This window comes from Hippocampus bargibanti, linkage group LG01, assembly GCF_051943395.1.
Source record: "Hippocampus bargibanti isolate YZ-2025 linkage group LG01, ASM5194339v1, whole genome shotgun sequence".
Classification (NCBI taxonomy): domain Eukaryota; kingdom Metazoa; phylum Chordata; class Actinopteri; order Syngnathiformes; family Syngnathidae; genus Hippocampus; species Hippocampus bargibanti.
The window spans coordinates 34,771,331-34,792,273 of NC_142734.1; the positions used below are offsets into that span (position 1 = coordinate 34,771,331).

At 40.7% G+C, this 20,943-nt stretch overlaps 4 protein-coding genes across 6 annotated transcripts; 1 reads left to right on the plus strand and 3 right to left on the minus strand.

The window, feature by feature from the left end:
• Window positions 1–2,767: 2,767 nt before the first annotated feature.
• On the plus strand, window positions 2,768–13,220 carry tmco4 (transmembrane and coiled-coil domains 4). Of its 3 annotated transcripts, none has more exons than XM_089012943.1 (15): window positions 2,768–3,021; window positions 3,537–3,687; window positions 3,767–3,941; window positions 4,320–4,347; window positions 4,737–4,866; window positions 4,992–5,089; window positions 5,539–5,682; window positions 5,835–5,954; window positions 6,238–6,402; window positions 6,494–6,630; window positions 6,783–6,867; window positions 7,344–7,461; window positions 7,606–7,723; window positions 9,314–9,792; window positions 13,086–13,220. In XM_089012943.1, the coding sequence occupies exons 1-14, from the start codon at window positions 2,979–2,981 to the stop codon at window positions 9,776–9,778; spliced, it is 1,977 nt and encodes a 658-aa protein (XP_088869069.1). In that variant the 5' UTR covers window positions 2,768–2,978; the 3' UTR covers window positions 9,779–9,792; window positions 13,086–13,220. The 3 variants fall into 3 exon arrangements, with proteins under 3 accessions (XP_088869069.1, XP_088869059.1, XP_088869050.1); XM_089012933.1 differs by lacking the exon at window positions 13,086–13,220 and adding an exon at window positions 12,286–12,361; XM_089012924.1 differs by lacking the exon at window positions 13,086–13,220 and having other exon boundaries at window positions 2,769–3,021; window positions 9,314–10,402.
• Window positions 10,452–14,125, minus strand: htr6 (5-hydroxytryptamine (serotonin) receptor 6). Its single transcript, XM_089012980.1, has 3 exons — window positions 13,066–14,125; window positions 11,518–11,652; window positions 10,452–10,814 (listed from the first exon to the last, which is right to left on the minus strand). The coding sequence occupies exons 1-3, from the start codon at window positions 14,020–14,022 to the stop codon at window positions 10,461–10,463; spliced, it is 1,446 nt and encodes a 481-aa protein (XP_088869106.1). The 5' UTR covers window positions 14,023–14,125; the 3' UTR covers window positions 10,452–10,460.
• A 1,429-nt stretch (window positions 14,126–15,554) lies between these two features.
• micos10 (mitochondrial contact site and cristae organizing system subunit 10) lies at window positions 15,555–17,874 on the minus strand. The gene is made up of 4 exons (XM_089012967.1): window positions 17,811–17,874; window positions 16,770–16,817; window positions 16,594–16,694; window positions 15,555–15,768 (listed from the first exon to the last, which is right to left on the minus strand). Exons 1-4 carry the CDS (start codon window positions 17,872–17,874, stop codon window positions 15,760–15,762), a joined length of 222 nt encoding a protein of 73 aa, XP_088869093.1. The 3' UTR covers window positions 15,555–15,759.
• A 331-nt stretch (window positions 17,875–18,205) lies between these two features.
• Window positions 18,206–20,767, minus strand: sike1 (suppressor of IKBKE 1). The gene is made up of 5 exons (XM_089012953.1): window positions 20,377–20,767; window positions 20,165–20,270; window positions 19,949–20,091; window positions 19,712–19,825; window positions 18,206–18,984 (listed from the first exon to the last, which is right to left on the minus strand). The coding sequence occupies exons 1-5, from the start codon at window positions 20,533–20,535 to the stop codon at window positions 18,853–18,855; spliced, it is 654 nt and encodes a 217-aa protein (XP_088869079.1). The 5' UTR covers window positions 20,536–20,767; the 3' UTR covers window positions 18,206–18,852.
• Between the last annotated feature and the right edge of the window lie 176 nt (window positions 20,768–20,943).

The following is a 20,943-nucleotide window of genomic DNA, read 5'->3' on the forward strand; positions in this document are numbered from 1 at the left end:
CTTTATGTACATACACATACACACCCTCCAGGAGTGCCCTCAAGGTCAAAGAGTCCACTCAGTTGGTTTCAACTTCTATCAATTGACATGGTGACAAGTGGGAGGAAAGGTTTGTCATTGTCTACTAGTGATAGAGGAAAAGGTGGGTATTTGTTTGAACCTGTCTGATTTGAGCCAAGCCTGTCTACCTGTCTGCTCACCAATTAGTAATCCATTGTGAGGCTGAGCATACACAAACAGAGATTAGGCGGAAGTGGAGGAAGTAAGTATTGGTTTGGAAGGCGGATCGATAGCTGACGACTGACGGAGAGAACTGATGTCAAAGCATCTGTCTTATTACGAGGATGCTTGTAAAGCTTCTGTTCATTCAGACAAAATCCACGTGAAGGTCAACTGTTTTTTTTACATGTACAAAGAGTGCAACAAGATGCCATGCTCTTACAGGCATTCTTGAGCTATTTAAGTTGTTTTATATTAAATAACAACCGACACCAAGTTACAAATATGATTCAAATAGTTCTGAAGAGGAAAGCATAAATGTTTGCAATTGATTAAAGGAGTCCTCCCATATCAATTCGAGCCGTCAGGACTCCAATGTAGCGTCCCAGAAAATGCACAAGATAGCGCCCAAGCTTCGATGGAAATGGGCTGATTTGTCTGCTGGGAATTTGTGTCAACTAGTATCAAATAGTAGATGGATTCACCATCGCGCTATTTATGTGTTTTCCTTCTAATTTCGCGATCAACATGGATCAACACGAAGTTTACAGACCAAACAAAGTATCGCAAAATGCATTGTGTGCCGCTTTCTCGGTCAGGGGGCGTTCCAAATGTGACGTCACGTAAGGGATCGCCATCAACTTGAAAAAAAAAACATCTTGGATATTCAGCGCGAGTCCTAAAACGAAAAATATAGCTATATGCGGTGGAATCTTTGCAAAATACGCTCAGTAGAAGTCATTTGAAGTGATTTTACAAATTATGGACACAACAAGGCGTTGGTTGTCCTTTAAGACCACATGAATGTGTATTTCATAAATATTGATGACATTGAGCCATGTTTAGATACCAATAACATGCAATGAGCTAGTTTGTGCAGCACTTTACGAATACACATGCGTCAATTACGTGGGACACAAAGACAGGCTGATTTACCGTACTGTTATTGTTTAATGTTGATGGCCTAGAGTTGTGTTCATAGAAATATTACCTGTAATCATGATCTTACGATTGTGTTTGTTCCTCCGTCATTCTGCGTGTTGCAACTTGCACACAAATCCTTAAACTGTATAACGTTTGTTTACCTGTAATACATTTAATTCCACCATGTAGCACAGTTAGTTGTTATAAATTATGATGGATGGATGGATGGATGGATGGATGGATGGATGGATGGATGGATGGATGGATGGATGGATGGATGGATGGATTTGTAATGAATACAGAGCTGCATTCAAGAATGATTGTACATTATATTTCAAATATGGTCCTGTGACCTACACTACATGAGGAGCAGTATAGTTTGTCTATTTATAGTTTTCGAATGTATCATCACTATCAAAAGAATTCTCATCATTAAACTTTTCTTGTACCTTTTCTTGTCCGATATACACAAACAAGATCAAGACTGAGGACTTGAGAATCATAATCTGTGTCTGTTTCTCATCACTGGTCAGTTGAATGAGTAGGACTCAGTCGTTTATTATCCGTAAATCTTCACAAGACAGAGATTCCAAAACATGGAACTACTGTGTATTATTTGGAATCTGAGATGATGATGTCTGTAACTCAAGTTCTGGTGTTTTATAGATTGTTCAGTTGAAACATAAACAGGATGCCTTCCTGGGTTACACAAAGTGAACAGGTGGCTCTTGAAATTCTTCAGTGACAAGGTAGGGATATTATTTTGACAAAGTACTCTGAATGCACAGCCTGGCTCCGTACTTGTGTGGTGTTACGGTTCAAGCCCTTCGTTTTTGTTTAAACACATGATTCTGATCTCATTCCCATTAAAATGTCGAATGGATGGGAGCAAGGCCAAGTGTAGACAGTAGTGTACTGTACTACGCTATCCGACAGACTGAACTTGGACTCATCCCTCGCGTAGATTTGCAAGTTGAAAGCTGCCCCTTGATGGAGAACACTGAAACTACACTCTCCAGTGGTGTTTCGTCATTTTATTTTGTCTCAAACATCTGAAGATGGAGGACACTGATTTGCTGTGGCGACCCCTGGTAGGGAAAAGCCGAAAGGAAAAGAAGAAGATTTTGTCTCAACGTGAAAAGGAAAAAAGTACAGTACTGCAGACTGCAGTGCGTTATGACATACGGGCACGGGGTGCACATACATATTCTGTTTTTTTTTTAAATTCATCCATGCATCCGTCTCTTCATTATCCGCACCTTAAATCCGCACACGGCCACAGGCGTGCTAAAACTGGGTTACATTTTAGTTTTGTTTTGTTTAGATTAGTTTAGTTTAGTTGATGATACTAGTGCAGCGTGTTCGACCGGAAACAAATTCCTTGTGTTCTACATACTTGTCAATAAAGTTGATTTTGATTCTGGTTTAGTTTACTTTAGTTTAGTTTAGTTTAGTTTAGTTTAGTTTAGATAGTTTCGAGGTTTCTTTGACGCCACAAGTTCGGTGGACAGAAACACCGACTAAATCTCTTTTAAAGCTCCACCCAGTTTTTGGTCACGTGGAATTACGTCATTAAAAAAATCCACCTCGAGATGCTTTCAATTTCAAGTAACTTTGTTGACTAATAATGGGAACTTTATTTTATATGATTAAAAATGTAGTTCTTGAGAAGATAGAGTACTGGTTAGAATTATACTGTTGACATATACGTTCCATGTTTCTCTGTATCACTCTTAACGTATGTTGGCGTACGGGTTTGTAATTCTCCGAGCATGTTCGGAAGTCTTGAAGGCAACTAAAAGTTCAACGGTGAGAGTTGTGACATTGCTCAACCAATGGAGGCAAAACATAACAGTGTCGACGCGAATTTTACTCCTGGTATGTGAAATAATCCGTTGAAATCGACTTCCGTCGATTGTTGTTCTTTAGAACAAGTAATGGCGCTGTTGACGTTATGACAATTTTGTTGTCATTTGCTTTCCCAAGTCACCGAGAGTGCCCACGCATCTGTTTAATGTATGTGTGTGCTGACTTGAGTGTTACAATTTGTAATGGCCCAAAATATGTCTTTCTTTGACAGTTTTTGTTGCTGTTGTATCCTACATTTTTTAAAGAAAGCATTTTTCGACCTATAGCCTTCCTTGCCTAAAAAGCACAATACAAGACAATATAGTACAATACGATACATATTGATTTATATTAAAAAAACACTGTAATATGCATTAAACATAATAAAATCAAGTGTCCATGAAATAATTATGTAATATTCTTAACACTGTGTTTGTTTAATCCACCAACGCTATTCCTTGGACAAATTAGTCATTTTTACGCAATATGTCACCGTTGATTTAATTAATAATTAGATTGCAGTACGGTACTGTTTATCTCCTTAGATCCAGGGGGTGCAGAAACAACACAAGATGCCTCCTGTGAACAAAGCTCTGAAGGAATTATCGCTAGACAGATGAGTGAACAGGGCCGATTTGCCTATGCTGCACTGTGTGGTGTCTCATTGGGACAGCTGTTTAATGGGGATGAAAACAGGTAAATATAAAGTTGGACAGTGTTAACTTATATCTAATGTTAAAACAAATGTTAAAAGGGTGTGGTTTTTTTAAACTAGTGTGTTCAGGGAACAGTACTTGCAGGGTTTGGTCCACTGGCTTGACCTGGATGACTCTGTTATGCCTGTCATGGGGGCCTTCCTGTCAGGCTTAGGCTTTGAGGGCTCAGACACCTTTTTATCCATCCTGCAATCTGAATCACTGATGTCGACAGGCGCCATGCCCATCATTCAGGTATTGCTGCAATCACAAATCAGACTAAATTAAACAAATGTTATATCGAAATCTTAATCTGATATGATTCATATGTTACTGGATTTAATACATGCTAATATAAGATTGACATTGTGCTCTTCCTTACCTGGATGTTGTAACTTTGTGCCACAACTTTTGTAGTTTCTATCTGCACTCAAAAAAAAAAAAAAAATAACATCACCATCGTGTACCTGGTTATCATGCACTTTGACAAATCCTCAAATAAAATATAGTATAGTATAATCTTTTTTTAATATGAAATTTTGCAATGATAAATAAACCAACACTAAATGTAATTGTACTGTCACAACATGTTGTTCTGTTTTTATTAGTATTTAATTTATTTCTGAATTGCAGGACTTCGTGTCTTTCTCTGTCAAAGACGGTAAGAAACCTTACTAAATAAATTCCAGTGAAAATAGAATTTTGTGCAAAATCTTTTTGATTTTGATTTAATAGTGAAACATAAATAATGTGTTCCACTGCCCAAATGTCTCGACCATAAAATATTGGAAAAATGTAAAAACCATTTTGTTCATCTTCAGCATTTTTCATAATATAAACAGAAAAATCTGTAAATTACTGCTAAGGAAATAAAACCAAAAACACATTCTTTACATTCAGATGAGCATCTGCAAAGGTTTACGGAACAGAGTTAGACTGACAAAACATTGGTATTTTTTTTTAACTTTACACAGGTTTTACAAATAGATTTTTACCAAAATATTGTTTTCTCCTTTGGAATAAACTGAAAGTTGTAACCCATGCTCTCAGGCCACTACGATGCCAGAGCGAGGGTGCTCATCCGTCATGTCGGCTGTCTGCTTCGAGTTTCTCCGCAAGAAATGGAGGAATTTGAGGAGACGCTTGGAGAAAGGCTGACAGAAGGAGTAGAGGAGAGCGAGTAAGATGCTGAACAAGTGCCTTACTGTTTTCAAGTCTCCCTCCGCTTCACATTAAGATTCTTTGACACATAATATTGGTATTGTTTGATAATATAGCAGCTAATTGCAATGCTTTGTTTTCTAGGGAGGAGTCATCCCGGCGACGGAGAAAAGAAAGAGGTCGAAAATTAAGACGCTACCTCCTCATTGGACTTGCGACAGTCGGTGGTGGAACATTGATTGGTGATTATCCATCCACTATACATGCCATTTATCATATGGCCATAGCATAACTGGAAGGCATCTCATGGCGAGAGGTGGGATGGAGAGATCATCTGTCAATCAAGGCTTTGATATAAAACAAACTACACTTTGCCCTTAATAAATGCCTGGTACCTTCTGCAGCTGAGTGAATCAATGTCCCTGGGAAAACAGCTTTATCCATCCATCCATCCATCTATTTATCTATCCATCCCTATCTCGCTCTCTCTCGCTCTCTGTGTGTCCGTTCGTCCGTCCGTCTGTCTGTCTGTGTAATTTAGCTATCTAGCAAGTTATCTATCCATCCATCTATTATTTGTTTGTTTGTTTGATACACAACTGGTGGGCTCACAACTAGTTCCAAAGCCTTGATGAATTATGTGGTCGACTCTTTTTGCTATGCCACTTATTTTTGCATCCTTGTTTGTCAGGTGTGACTGGTGGGCTGGCAGCCCCCTTAGTGGCAGCAGGAGCCGGCGCCGTACTCGGAGCTGGAGGCGCTGCCGCTCTGGGCTCAGCCACCGGCATTGCAATCATGGCCTCCCTGTTTGGAGCAGCTGGGGCGGGACTTACTGGTGGGTGAAAAGAGGAGTAAATGTCATTGTTAATTGCCTGAAATATTTTATTGTAATGTTTGATTTTCTATCCATTTGTTGGATTCACTAACCAAAAAGGTTTTGTTATCATTGAAGTGCGTTTGTAGTTTTGACGTTGTATTTCTCATCAGGTTACAAGATGAATAAGTGTGTCGGTGCAATAGAGGAATTTGAATTTCTGCCGCTCAGCTCTGGAAAGCGTCTTCACCTTACCATAACAGTGACAGGGTGGCTCTGCGCTGGTAAATACAGTAAGTGTTGAGTGTCATCTTGTTTATATTTGTGGAGCATTAATTAATAAACATTACATTCTTCTAATTTATGTCATGAGAACATTTGGTACACGTGTACTCTTAATGAGATTTAGCAAATAGTCTGCCAACAAAAAAAAAAACAATGGCCACTCATATTATTGTGGTTGTAGGAACTTAACTTCGAAAGGAGATGTTACTTAACATGCAGTATCGAAGTAGCACTCCATTTCAAATTGCCACCCAGACGACTTGACATAAGAGGCTAACCGCTCTCATCCAGGCTCATTCCAGGCCCCTTGGTGCAGCCTGGGAGAGTGCGGAGAGCAGTACTGCTTGGTGTGGGAGTCGCGTTTCCTCAGGGACCTGGGTTCAGCCATGACCTCACTTTTGGATGGGCTTGTCAGTATGATGGCTCAGGAGGCCCTGAAGTACACAGTTCTCTCAGGTAGGATAAAAAGGCTAAAAAAGGTGATAGCTTGCATGAAATACTCCTAAACTCTTGGTGTTCAGTGACATGTTTCGACAATGTCGTCCAGGTATCGTAACAGCTCTGACATGGCCCGCCTCTTTGCTGGCGGCTGCCAGCGTCATTGACAATCCCTGGTGTGTTTGTCTGAACCGTTCGGCAGAGGTGGGGAAACACCTTGCTCAGGTTTTGAGAAGCAGGCAACAAGTAAGAACGCTTTTTGAAATTTATTTGTTTGTTTGCAGCTGTTTGAAGCCTGTGGTAGTGTGTCATCTAAAATACGTCTTCAATAATATTTTTTAGAATAAGACAGAGACAATTCAAATTGATTTGAATCAGGGTCTCCTCTGTATCTAAAGGGGAAGCGGCCAGTGAGTCTGATAGGATTCAGCCTGGGGGCCCGAGTTATCTATTTCTGTCTTCAGGAGCTCGCGAATGATCAAGGTATGAACATCAAGTTTTGTCTTAAGACTCATATCTTTCCTCTTATATGGTACTTTACTCATTTCAACTTGCTAGTTGCACTGTTACATAGGCAAAAGATAGAAATCGTGTCATTCAGGCCAAAAAAAGAAAATGACCATCCTGATTGTTATCAGCGCAAAGTTCAAAAGACTGTGAATGTGATGGGAAGAGGTTGTGTGAGTGCCTATCTGTGCAGGCACCAATAATGCTCAAAGGCACAGTCATTTTCAGTGGTGTCCGTACTTTTTAAAGCAAGATAATGCTAAGCCACATTCTGCACATTACAACATCCTGACTAAAAGAGTATGAGCACTAGACTGGTCTGCCAGCAGTCCAGAACCGTCTCTCGTTGAACTATGTGGCATTTATCATAAATCACTGTCAAGGAACAATCACATGCAGCGTCTGAAATAACGTCTGCCCGGTCGCCCGTCGTTTCTGTTACGGTTCTCCAGGTAGTGAAGGTGTTGTGGAGGATGTGGTCCTACTGGGTGCTCCTGTAGATGGCTCAGAAAAGGCATGGGAGAGAATGACCAGGGTGGTGGCTGGAAAAATAGTCAATGGATATTGCAGGTAATCTGTGTTTACATATTAGAGGAGAGGCTGGGTGTCAAATTGCAATCGTTTCTGACTATTTAACAGCTGATGTCTTCTCAGGCGGATTTGTGACTAATTATAACCCACTTATATTTTCTCTCATCCCTGTCCACTTTTCAGAGGGGATTGGCTCTTGGGGTTCTTGTACCGTAGCTCAGCTGCTCAGCTCTGTGTTGCTGGGCTACAACCAATCAGCACCCAGGATCGTCGTGTTATCAATGTAGACCTCTCCTCTGTGGTGAGCATATTTTTTTATGTATTCATTATTTTTGGGGGGATAGAATCACTGAAGGGTTAGTACATTTTCAATCAATGATTGAAATCCCTAAAATGAAAATGTTGAAAAAGTATGCAGAAATGATGGCACCAGTTTATTTGAAGAAAAAAAAATGTGAATAAGCCCCGAGTGTTACTACCACAATATCATAATACACTTCAGCAACCACACACTGAACTTTTTTAAATTAGTACAAACATACAAAATCTCAGCACATAAATTTTTTTCCCCACTCCCTCATTGTCTGCACTAGTCTAAAATTTAGCATTAATAAAAGATTAATATTGTGTTAGTGGAACACCGTTAGCTGTCTGAATGGAGCTCCCACTGCTGAGGGCTGTATCATGTCAAAATTATAACCACCTGAGATGGATGGAAATTGGTTAATCTATCATCTTCATACTTACTCAACCAATACAATATTCACCAAAATTCAGTACGATGTTTCGGCCAGTGTGAGCACATTTAAAATACAGGAAAGTCTCGTTATATCGATATCGGTTATATTGATAGTACTGCTTCTTACGATACTATTTTCATTTCCTGGCAATTTTATAGTCTTTTTATGTATAATTAGTTCCGTTTAGTACGATACATGGTTATTACGATAATCCGGTTACTACGCTGCCCTTTTTCATCTCCCGCCGGCCATTTTGCTCTGCTTATATCGATACAAAAGCAGCTTAAGATGAATCGATATTTGCTTAGGGATTTCTATACAGTACCACCATTAGCGAAATCTGTATAGGGAACACTGTTCGTCACGTGACCAGCTTTCGTGTCTTGTAGCAAAGCTGCAATAGCATCTGAAACATACTGTAGTCTTTGTATATACAGTACTGTTGTTCAACACCAATTTCAACCATGGGGAAACGCAAGAATTGTGAAATCGGAACAATGTACAAGGCAATAGTAGCTGTGGAGGGCAATCCAACAAGAAGCAAATCCTCCATCGTGAAAGAGTTTGATGTGCCGCAGAATACTTTATCAACGTAAGTAATGTAAACGATGCAGTTTTTGTTTTCCATACATGTATTTAATTGTGTTGTATTCTGATATATTTATCGCTTGCAATAATCAGTTTTTCATATGTAGATTCTGGCGTTCGTGGTTTCTCTCATGTGTATAGAACAATATTGAGTGCTACTCAGTCACTATTGCAAGAGTGCGTTATGAAAATTATAAATGACGTTTTTATTTAATGGATAAGTTTATTTTTCACTTCACTACAGTACAAAAGCATGTTAGATACGCAATCCATGAACTCAAGGAGAAAATTACATGCCATATCAAAGATCCCCCATTTATTGCTGACTTTTAATGACGTTCGTCGCAGGATCGGATATATCGATAGTACGGTTATATCGATATTTTTTCAAACTCCCGAGAATATCCATATAATGAGACTCTACTGTATTTTTTTACTTGAATTTCCTTTTATGCTTATCAAAAAAGTTTTTACAAAAAATGTACATAATAGACAAGTAATAAGAAGAAAAATCTTGTTCGTAAAGGAAAAAAAATACAGACATGTATTTTGATGTTCCCCAGGTGAAAGGTCACTTAGACTACATGCGTCAAATGGAAACCATTTTGGTGGCGGTGGGGATTCCTACTAAAGAAGTCCCAGGGTCTTTCTTGGTGCTTCCTCAGCCTGTAACTGTTTGTAAGGGCCTAGTAGATGCCCCGGACAAAACCCAAATTGAGCAGCAGTTACGGGAAACCCAAAGTCCAGTACAGCGGGCTGAAACTCTTCTGGCAGATATTGGTGAGGACTCAACAAGGACAACGGAGATCGCCGATGGCTGGGATGTCCCTGATATCTCAGACCTGTTGGACGCTATCACGACTGATGATAACGTGTCAAAAAGTCCACCCAGAGACAGGAACAATATCCCTCCCTATCAGGAGAGTGCCACGAACGGTAGACTCGTTTTTAACGAGAGTAAAGACCAGGATGAGGTGGATGATGATCACGTCTCATGGAGCTGGGATGATCCATATTGGACGGCATAAAGAGGACCAAAAATGTAAGATGGCTGGACCAACTGCTTTATTCAAGCTTTTTATCCACTATTTGCTTCAGTATTGAAGAGACTTTGAAGAATGGAGGAATTTAAACAAACTTGTCATGTTAATCGTGTTTCTGTACGTAAATAAGTCTGCAGGACTCAACTGTGTTTTTTTACGTTTTGATCTGATCATTCAACATTTGATGGCAGACATGGCTTAGTTGCACTTACAATAGGTCTTATCGTACCAATACTGAAACATAATTTCCTGTTTTTTTTTTGGGGAAAACAGTTCAGCCACATTCCAAAAACATGCATGTCAGGCTGATTGAACACTAAATTGTCCCTAGGTGTGCATGTGAGAGCGAATGATTGTTTGTCTCTATGTGCCCTGCGACTGGCTGGCAACCAATTCAGGCTCACAATGCATTTTGCGGTACTTTGTTTGGTCTGAAAACTTCGTGTTGATGGCGAAATTCGAAGGAAAACATAAATAACGCAATGGTGAATTGTTGTGTGTTGCACCAAGACTACGATTTGATATTCGCTGACACAAATTCCCAGCGGACAAATCAGCCCATTTTGAACGGAGCTTTGGCGCCATCTTTGACCAGTAACAAAGTTTTTTTTTTTTTAAGAGTACAGAATAACTTATTGACAGTGGTCACCCTTCCAGTCATTCAATTTCATGTAACTACCTGATTGGGAAGAAGAAGAAGAGGCACTTCAATCCCAGCGTGCTCGGCATCCACCAAATTCACAGCATCAGTGGCAGTGGCAGGAGGAGGTGTGCTGTCAGAGTTCAGAGGAGACGGGGGTTCGCTGCAGATGTTTGGGTCTCCCGAATTGCGGAGGGACAGGGAAAGCGCTGGTGACGGTTGTCTTGGCAACCGTGAGGAGGAACAGGGAAAGAGCTTCCCAAGTGCTCGCTTGAAGTCCCTCATGAAGAGCGGGTAGATGATGGGATTCATGGTGCTGTTGCAGTAGCCCAGCCATGTTATGGCGTCAAAGAGCGCCAAGGGAAAACACTCGCACACCGCCTGGATGAAGAAACACAGCCAAATGTGAAGTCTGAAGATTTCCATTTGTTTCAGTTTTGATTTTTTGAGAAACAACTCTGTTCATAAATGTTTGCAATCGATTAAAGAAGTCCTCCCGCATCAATTCGAGCCATCAGGACTCTAATGTAGCGTCCCAGAAAATGCACAAGATGGCGCCTAAGCTCCGTTGGAAATGGGTTGATTTGTGTCAACTAGTGTCAAATAGTAGTCTTGGTGCAACACACAATGATTCACCATCGCATTATTTATGTGTTTTCCTTCTAATTTTGCCATCAACACGGATCACTATGTTTTCAGACCAAACAAAGTACCCAAAATGCACTGTGTGTCGATTGTGTGTGTGTGTGTGTGTTCTCTGGAGGTATCCGGACCTCACAAAACCTTTGAAACAGGAATTTGTGCGTGTGTGTGTTTCCGTGCGTGTGTTTGCGTCCAAGCGCATTTCACACGCCACATTGAGTGTGAGTAGGAAGATGAGAACAGGCACAGGCTGCTCTGTGTGATGCAGTTTTGGGCTGAGGACGTCGGATGGGGGGATGCTTATAAAAGGGCACAGATGGGAAATCAAAATGTCTACATTGAAAGCTCGAAAAACAACACGAGTGTCATCATTGACAAATTATTAGATAGATTAATAGATATCGTAAGACTGATGTGAAAATTTCGGAGAAAAAAAACTGACCTGAGCCATGTTGATGATGAAAAAGGGAAGCCAAGTGCAGAAGAAAAGTCCCAGAAGAACTCCAAGCGTCAGGCTGGCCTTCAATGCCCTCCGACCCTGTCTGTGAGCCAGATGGCGCTCACTGTTCACTGATGGCTATAGTCAGAAGTGAAATATTAACGTATTTTAGCTTGATTTAGACAAAAGATTGGATTAGACATTGCGGGATTGTATGTAGTTTTGTGCCGCTTGTTGCTTCTAGTTTAGCTATAAATCTATTTGAATATAAAAGGAGGAAGAAAGGCTACTTTGCTTATTGTTCAGTAATGTTGCCATGTTTTTCTTCTGACACCCTCCTTCGATCCATTGAAAGTATATTTTTTTTCATTGCTTTGAATCAGGATAAGTTTTTAATGTCATCAATTTTGTTTCTGGCTATTAAAGAATTGTATTGTATAGTGTTTAGTTGATACTGTATTCCTTGGTACCAACCAATTTTCAGTCTAGTATTTTTTGTGTTGTCATGTCAACGTTTCAAATTAAGTTATGATGGGTTTACTGAACCACCACAAATTTGAAAATGTGCAGCTGAGACCTCTCGGTTTTCACTTTGCGTCTTTTTTTTTTACCTACTCTCATTAGTGAACGAATGCTATGATGTCACACTTTTTACATAAGTAATGGAATTGTTGCCAAACTTGAAGTTGGAGATAAACTTTCAACGAAGTGACAAGTAAAAGTATCATGTACAATTTGAAGTGGTTGTCATTTTGGATCTCCACACTTTAGGATTGATTCCATTGTCGCGGCTTGGAATTGAAGCGGATTTATGCGGGACAGGAGATGTGAGACAAAGTCTTTTCATGTTTGCTTTCAACATTTAGCTTGTAGTAGACGTGCAAATTCCACCATGGCGTCCCTGATCCACTGCTGAAATGGATGCTTTGATCATCTCCTCTTTCATCTAGAATTCCTTCATGTCATCACAAAGAGGGTACAGCAAGTCCTGAAGAATGAATGACTGTGTGTCTTTGTGTTGTCATATTTGTTATTTTTGGTTTTCCCAAGATGGTGCCTCCCCTCTCCCGGCAAATTGCCGTTTTCATGTTTATTATGTTTGTTAAAGTCATTATAAGTGCCTTGCATGCTGCGTCTGAGAGGACAGTAATTTCATCTGTGGTGTATGTCATGCATATTAGCATATTTGACAATAAAGCTCACTTTGACTTGACAATGGTAAAGCTGATAGGATTATCAGCAAATATGGAGGTTGGGAATGTGGGCTATGAAAGACTGAATCACGAAACCGGTGCAGTAATAGTGTGTATTAAAGGTCAAAAAGTAGTACTGGACAGGTTGATGAAACTCACTAACTACTTCACTGAAATTATGTCTGGTTGATTAGTTGTATCATTCAGGTGTTTTAGCAATCTGTACTTTGGCAAAGCATGCCTGGCCTCGTAAATCTAATGTTTCATTATGTGGCTATGATGGAGCATAGATATGCAATGGTAATTTTTATGGCACGTCAGCATGTTATCGGACAAATGTGAATACACCCTTACTTACTGGTACATTCTGGGGTACAGGGGCCTCCTGGTGACTGCACTCATCTCCATCTGGGTGAGCTCCATCCCCAAGTGAAGGAGGCCGAGATGGTTCCCCGAGAGAGGGATGAGGGTGCGGTGGGTGGCTTAAGGCCTCGACCCTCTTGGCTTGTCTTCGAGCTACCAGAAGAATTCGACAGTAGGTGAAGCAGATGGCACTAGAGGGCAAAAAGAAGGTGAGCAAAGATGCCACCAGAGCGAAGGGCAACGTGACCTGCAGGCGACACTGAAAGTAAAGGCCGTGGGTCTGGAAATAGGATGCCGGGTACAGCAAGTCCGAGTGGGAGCTGATGTTGGTACTACCCCCTTCTGGGGACAAAGGCTGCCCACTTAAGTGTCCCAAGCTGTGCCACTTCATCTCGATGGGCAGGAACGAGGCGAACGCTGCTAACCCCCAAGCCCCTCCGACCAGCAGCAGCGCCCGAGGAAGGGTCATCCTCTGCTTGTAGCGCAGTGGCGAGATGATGAAAAGATAGCGATCCAAGCTGATCATACACAGGTTGAGAATGGAGGCGCTGCAGCACATGACGTCAAAGGACAGCCAGACGGGACAGAAGGCCGGCCAAAGCACCCAGGACCCATACAGCACGTTGATCATGGCGGGCGGCATGACCGCCACCGCCACCATGAGGTCTGACAGGAACAGGGACACTAAGAAGCAGTTGGATGTGCATCGTAAGGAACGGTGGGCAAAAACCAACACGATGAGCAACACATTGCCGCATACGGTGATGAGGATGATGACGGTCAACAGAAAGGCAAGCAACCAGGGACCGCCATTGCTGATGTTCCAAGCACCGCTGCTTGGAAAGACGCTGTTGTAGCTTCTGAAAGATCCCGAGTCAGGCATGGTGATACTCGGTAAGTTAAAAGAAAAAAACTTACTTCCGGTGTTGTGATCTCTTTGGAGACAAGCCATACACAAACTTCATTAACTAGATGAAGTTTTTGAAGTGAACATTCTAATCCTAGCGATGCTTTTGGAAAATTCCAAACAGTCCCATCAATCCATCCACAGGAAGGAGCAGGATTGAGCCTCCCAATGGCGACAAAGGTCCAAAAGAGAAGCGTGATCCAAGTATAAGAAGGCGCAACAGAAGATATTCTTCAAAATGTCACTCTACCCCCCTACTGCAATTTTCTTCACAATGCTGCGGTGAGCTCCATGTTCTGCCTGCGTTTCATTCTATTCCGGGAGATAAGAGTAGGGAAGCAAAAAAGCGCCACCAAATTAATCCTGAACGAGGTATCACGGTCCTTGTAACGCTGCGTTTAGTCTCTCGCTCCCCTTAATCCCCGCATCGGCCACTCTGGCGCGCCTCCTCTCCAAGGCGCGCCAATTCTGAGAAGGAGTGTGTCAAAGCGTCGGGCTGTTAATGCATAAGCATGCATAATTACAGCCAAGACATATTAATTCATCAGCATAGGCGCTCAAGTGGGTGCTGGTGTTCCCTGTTTGGTTATGGTGGTCTGTACCAACAGAGGAAGTTGGGATGCTTTACAAAAAGCTTTATGTGCTAAATGATTCATTTAAAAGATGTTTGTGAACTTGACTACTGTCAGGTTCCAGTTCACGGTTGCCTCTCTAATCAAAATATATTGAAACGTGTTCTTAACCCATTTATGCTGAGCATGTTTATATAAACAGAGATGAATTCATTTTAAAAAAATCTAAATAAAATCAAAACAGAGTATCAAATAGGTTCAAACTGAGTATAAAATTCACTCATTCACGAATTTGAGAATTACAAATGTGAGCCCCTTCTTTGTGACGTCACGCCAAGACGTCTTGCCTTGTTCGAGAATCAAAACAATGGCTTCAGATTCGGAGAAGATGCTTCCTTGTTACTCATCCAGTTATGAGTATGATTCAAATAGTTCTGAAGAGGAAAGCATAAATGTTTGCAATCGATTAAAGGAGTCCTCCCATATCAATTCGAGCCGTAAAGGACAGCATGTAGTGTCCCAAAAATGCAAAAGAAAGGGCCAAAGCTCCATTGGAAATGGGCTGATTTGTCTGCTGGGAATTTGTGTCAGCGAATGTCAAATAGTAGTCTTGGTGCAACACACAACGATTCACCATCGCGTTATGTAGTTTTCATTCTAATTTCGCCATCAACACGGTGTTTTCAGACGAAAACAAAGTACCGCAAAATGCATTGTGTGTCGCTCTCTCGGTCAGGGCGCCTTCCAAATGTGACGTCACGTAGGGGATCGTCATCAACTCGAAAAAAAGACTTCCTGAATATTCAGCGCGAGTCTTAAAACGTAAAATATAGCTCTATAAGCGGTGGAATCTTTGTAAAATACGCTCAGTAGAAGTCATTTGAAGTGATTTTACAAATTATGGACACAACTTGTATTCTATTCTCACTTTCTGTAAATGTAATCAATTTCTTTTTATCATACATCCCTTTTGTTTCCTGAGCATTTGTGTGGAAATACCACAGCCATCGCTTTGTGTAGTTTTCATCCTGATTTTAATACATAAACACAAACTGTCCAGATCAAGCATACAAAGAGCCTTGCGAGGAGAGGGTCTTCCATCGAGCAGACATGGGTGTCTTTAATGGGAAGACAGTTCCAAGGACGACTCCCATAGAAGCAAAACAAAAGATGTTTCAAAAAGAACACACACTCCTTTGGTGACTTGAGATTACAGGTCCTGTTGAAGAAAACAGACATTGGTTACATCAACTTCGAATCATGACACAGCTCACGAAAAAAAGAAACATTTCCATTGCCTGAACAAAAATGACTAGAAATCCCTGGTTGTCGATAACCAGCATATTTGACATTGGTCATCTTTTGAATGTGCTTGTACATTCTGATACACAAGCAGATAAAGGCACAACAGGTGAAGACTGGCTGTAACTAGTGGTGATGTTGGTCAAAAATAGATCATTCAAATCATAGGTGTCATGATCTGGTTGGCGACCAACAGGTGGCGCTGTCAGACCTGCCTGCAACCTCGCAGGTGCTGGTTGTTCCAATCAGTGGCAGTCAAAAGGACTCCCGGCACGACCATTCGGCGTCGGGTCATTGTGTGCAATTGTATGCATTGTAAGCAATTGTATGCTGTGCATGTGTTTGTTTTATCTTGGTAGACTTTTTACTCTTGGTTTTTCTTTTGATACTTTGTATTTTTCTGTTCAAATGATTTTAACATTTTAGATTTTGTTCCTGTTGACTTTATTTTAATACAATTTCTTAAATAAAATCTGCTGCTCTCTCCTGCCTGTTTTTTTTGGGGGGGGGGATCCACAACTGCCATCACCACCTTGCAAACTGTGACAATAGGTGCATCATAAAATAATCTGAATTGGAAAAGTAGTGTAAAAATATGTGTCATGGAAAGTAGTTTTGGGACAAAAGCTGGATTTGTTTTTCGACTTCTTTCTTTCCTTTCATAACTTTGCCGCTGTGTTATTTCCGGGTAGCGTGAGTGAACTTTGAGTGTCTACTGTATGGGTGTGTCCGTCTGACCTACCTTTTTAGGCACCAAATAATGTAACCTCAGGTCAGTCTGACAGTTGGCATATGCCATGCCAAGGCCCATCCCTGAACCAAGCGTAATAGGCCATGTGCGCCCTTAAATCACAGACAAGATGTAGGCAGCATCATTATTAGTCTGTACTGGTAGAACAACATCGGAAGGTAACTTACGTTTAAAGAAGACAACAGAGAACACAATTCCCAAGCTCAGACCTGTGCCTGGGGGGAAAAAGATTGTGAATTTAATCCACGATGAATCGTGTGTTGCACCAAGACTACTATTTGATACTAGTTGACACAAATTTCCAGCAGACAAATCAGCCCATTTCCAACAGAGCTTGGGCGCCATCTTGTGCATTTTCCGGGACGCTACATTGGAGTCCAGACGCCTCAAAATGATCCGGAAGGACTTCTTTAATCGATTGCAAACATTTATGCTTTCCTCTTCAGAACTATTTGAATCATATTCATAACTGGATGAGTAACATGAAAGCATCTTCTCTGAATCTGAATCCATTGTTTTGATTCTAGAGCAAGGAGAGACGTCCTGGCGTGACGTCAAGAACAAGGGGGCGGGACCTTCTGAAACTCGCCATTTCCGGGGTCATTTTGAATTAGTTTTGGGACACTAACTAATTTTTATTGGTGTTTTGCATTTGACTAAAAATATCAGCCTGCGTGTTTTGAGTATTTTAGATCCTATAAAACGTTTTTCTGATGTCAGGAAATTAAAAAATGGTGTCGGTTGTCCTTTAAATGTACGTATATTTAATTATTTGCGTTCTCAAATAACAACCACTACAACAAGAAAATATATTTTATATTATATAATAAAAGACGCAAAATTCCATTGCAATGATAGAGGAAATGACTGTCAACCTTCACAAATACAAATTTGTCGATGTGAAAAACAATGTCTCAGAATAACTAAATTCAAGACAGGTATTAACAGTGTTAAAATGACACGTGTTTTAATTTCCATAGACGGAGAACGAACTATCCAACATACTAGTAACAAATTATGTTTTATGTGTTAAAAAGTGCCGAGAGACGTTTTTTACGTGTAAAAATGTTTAGTGGTCAGTGGCTTGCCCTTCGCTAGCTAGCAACCTAATCACTCAATGACAACTGGTGTTTTAAAAGCCGTTGTTCATTCAATTCCACGTCGTTGCCATAATCACGGAAAGCACAGATAAATGGGGGCATATTTACCAAGCTTAATGACACCATCTGCAAGGCATCGGTCCCACTTTTGTCCTAACTCCTTTTCAGACATGCTGAGGTCTTAGCTTGAAGCAGCCTCAAGTGTCAAAGGCTGACTCGTGGTGCTTTCAATCACGATTGTTCGGAACAGAAATCCGGATAAAAATATAATAATAATAAAAATATAGGCAGTGACGAAGGAAAGGGGTGTTTGTCGGAATAGGTCAGAATAAGATAAAACCAAGAAAATCATACACCAGAACAAAAACACGTCCAAAATCGAACGAAATTGCGATGGCAAACGCTCAATGCGAAACATCCGTTTCGGCATGTTTACCTGAATGCAGCACATAGTTCTCGCGATATTATCAAACGCCACGGTGGAACTACTACACGGACGTCACTTTCCAAAAATACGTTCATTTAATTACTAAGATCGTATTTACAATTATACGAGACATTTTGTTTGTCATAAAAGTACACCTTTTTTAGTATAGTATTTTGGATTTCCTGAGACAACTATATAAGTGGGTTGTATGACAAGATTACTGTATATGACAAAATAGAACACTGTACTCTAATATGAAGAAGCGTGACCACATTTGGAAAGTACGACGTAAACGTGCTGTCTTCTACAAATCAAATGGTATAAAGGCTTAAATTTGAATTAAATCAACACCGTGTTGGCATCAAACCGTCTTTTCCTTTTTTTTCACTGCACAATATACATTTGGCTGCTTCAAGTAAAATGTATTACATGGGTGATGATAAATGAGCAAGTAAGTGAAAAGCAAAGAGGTAGAAACAAACAAGATTAAATATATCTTTGGCCTAAAGCAACTAAATTCCCCATTGCTCATATCGTACACGTGTTCTTTTCAAAAAATATTGATTGAATTTACATCAATTTGACCATGCACCTAATGAAGAAAAATTATCATCCAAACTTTTGCACCGCTACAAAAATGTTATTGTTGAACAGAGCACCTATTAATGATGAACACAATAGCATGGACCAAAGCCCTAAAAGTTCCAGATGAAGCACTTCACATTAATCACTGGACTCCTCCGGCTGGCGGTTGTTTTCATTTGTTGCATTTGCTGTCTGGGTGCTTTCCTCTCTCATAGCTGCCATTGAGTCTTTACTGATTACCAGCAGGTCTCGGAGCTCCTTGTTCTCAATCTGACCAAGAGAGTTTGACAAGGGACAAATTGTGAAATTGTGTCATTCATTTACCGTGACACTATTTTCATATAAATGTGAGATTAATAATTCCATTGCTCAGAAGTGAAACATGACTGTAAAAGCAATAATATATGTATTTCAGGTAAAGTATTAGGGTTTGTAATTCTGGAGCACAACACTAATTACAATTTTAACAGTTCACATGTATAAAACACACGATTTCTTGAGAAAAATCCTTTTCTCCTTCTTTGCCATGACCTGCTGTGAGATGTAACAAGTGGATATTCAAACCGCAGCCCAGTTTTCATCTGGTATTTCACGGTGCAGCACTCTAGCCGTAATACAGATTTTTAAAACTAATGCCAAACATTCACTACGTGGAGATTTCAAACATGTGACCATTTTTGCGTGACTAACAAGCACCAGTTGGACATTTCTTTTGTTTAGTTTAAACTTACTTTTCTTGAACCTTTTTAAATGTTTGAACATGACAATGCTTGTAAACATCACGTCACACAACATAAATATTGACAGAAGATCCAACAGTATGATTTCTTCCTCTATTTTTACTATTGAGCCAGACAATTGCGATAGGTTCCAGGATGCCTGCCCAATTCTGATAAACCCGTTTGGATCAGAGATGGAACTAACATTTATTATCTTTTTTTTCCCCCTTCTTCTCCATGCCATGGCACGGTGAATGGGACAAAATAAGTCTAGTCACCTCCAGCTGGGCAAGTTTCTCTCGAATGGAACAATAGCGCTGATCATCCACCTGCACAGCTTTTCTCATCACCTGGCCCATCTCGCATATTCGCTCCACCTGGGTCTGCACTTCCTGTATAAAAACAAAAGCGATATTAATCTATTGAATTTTGAGGATTATGAAATGAAGCTGCAACTGTACTTTTCCTCTGCGTTGGATTGTAGCAATATGTGAATACTATAAAGACCACTCTACTTTTGCATGGTGCTCATGAAGTTCAAGGACTGGTTTGGTGTCCACCTCCTCTTTAGACATCATCATCTGGAGCATGTGTTTGCGGTAACGGCCCATGATCAATTCTAACGTGCACTGATGCTCTTCAAGAGATAACCAGAGCTCTGCAAACATTAAAAGCATACCTTACGATCACACTGCGAGAACATACAGAACAGAGATTATTTGTTTCTAAACCTTTATTCTCCTGTTGGAGTTCCTTGATTTGAGTGTTCTCCTGAGTCAAAAGGACATGAGGCTTGTACTTGATCATCTCCTGGGTCACCGAAGTGTCCTCTGCGTGCTGAGGAGAGGGGAACGGATTATGTAAAGCCATGCACACAAATTAGAGTCGATGGCTGAGCATTGCATACGTTGTTAGGTGCAGAGTGTCTTGTTTTATCATTTACCTTATCTGGAAGAGCATTTCCCACTTCTTTCATGCTATGCACCTTCTGATTGAGTGCACCGGACTGTTCGATCAGGCCCTCGGCGGCCGTGTCGTGCTCCTTTAACCTCTCCAGCAGTGTCCGCGCATCTCCCAACACTTTCTCCAAAGTGCAGGCCATCTGCCTCAAGGTAGAGTGTAAATGTAACGCCGACAAGCTACTCTGCGTTGGCTTCAACAACCGTGCGTTGTTAAGTCGACGCTTGGGTTGTTGTCTTGGTGCACGAAAGATAGCTCCACGTCTATTATAATCATTAAAAACCAACCGATGGAATATAAACAGACTAATTTCCGTCTTAAAATGAACACGTATGAAACAGTGAGTGTTGACAGTCAAAACTCGTATCCGTAAGCGCAGCGTTGTTATGATGTCACTTCCGCCAATACGTTTTTTTTTCCTTTATTAGATGGTTTTTCATGTACGGTGTCCTCGGTGGCAAAAGTCAAGGACACTAAACAGCAGAAAATAAAACAAGTTTGCCAAATTAGTCGGCGTAGTTACCAGATTGCAAATACAGTCACCTTACAA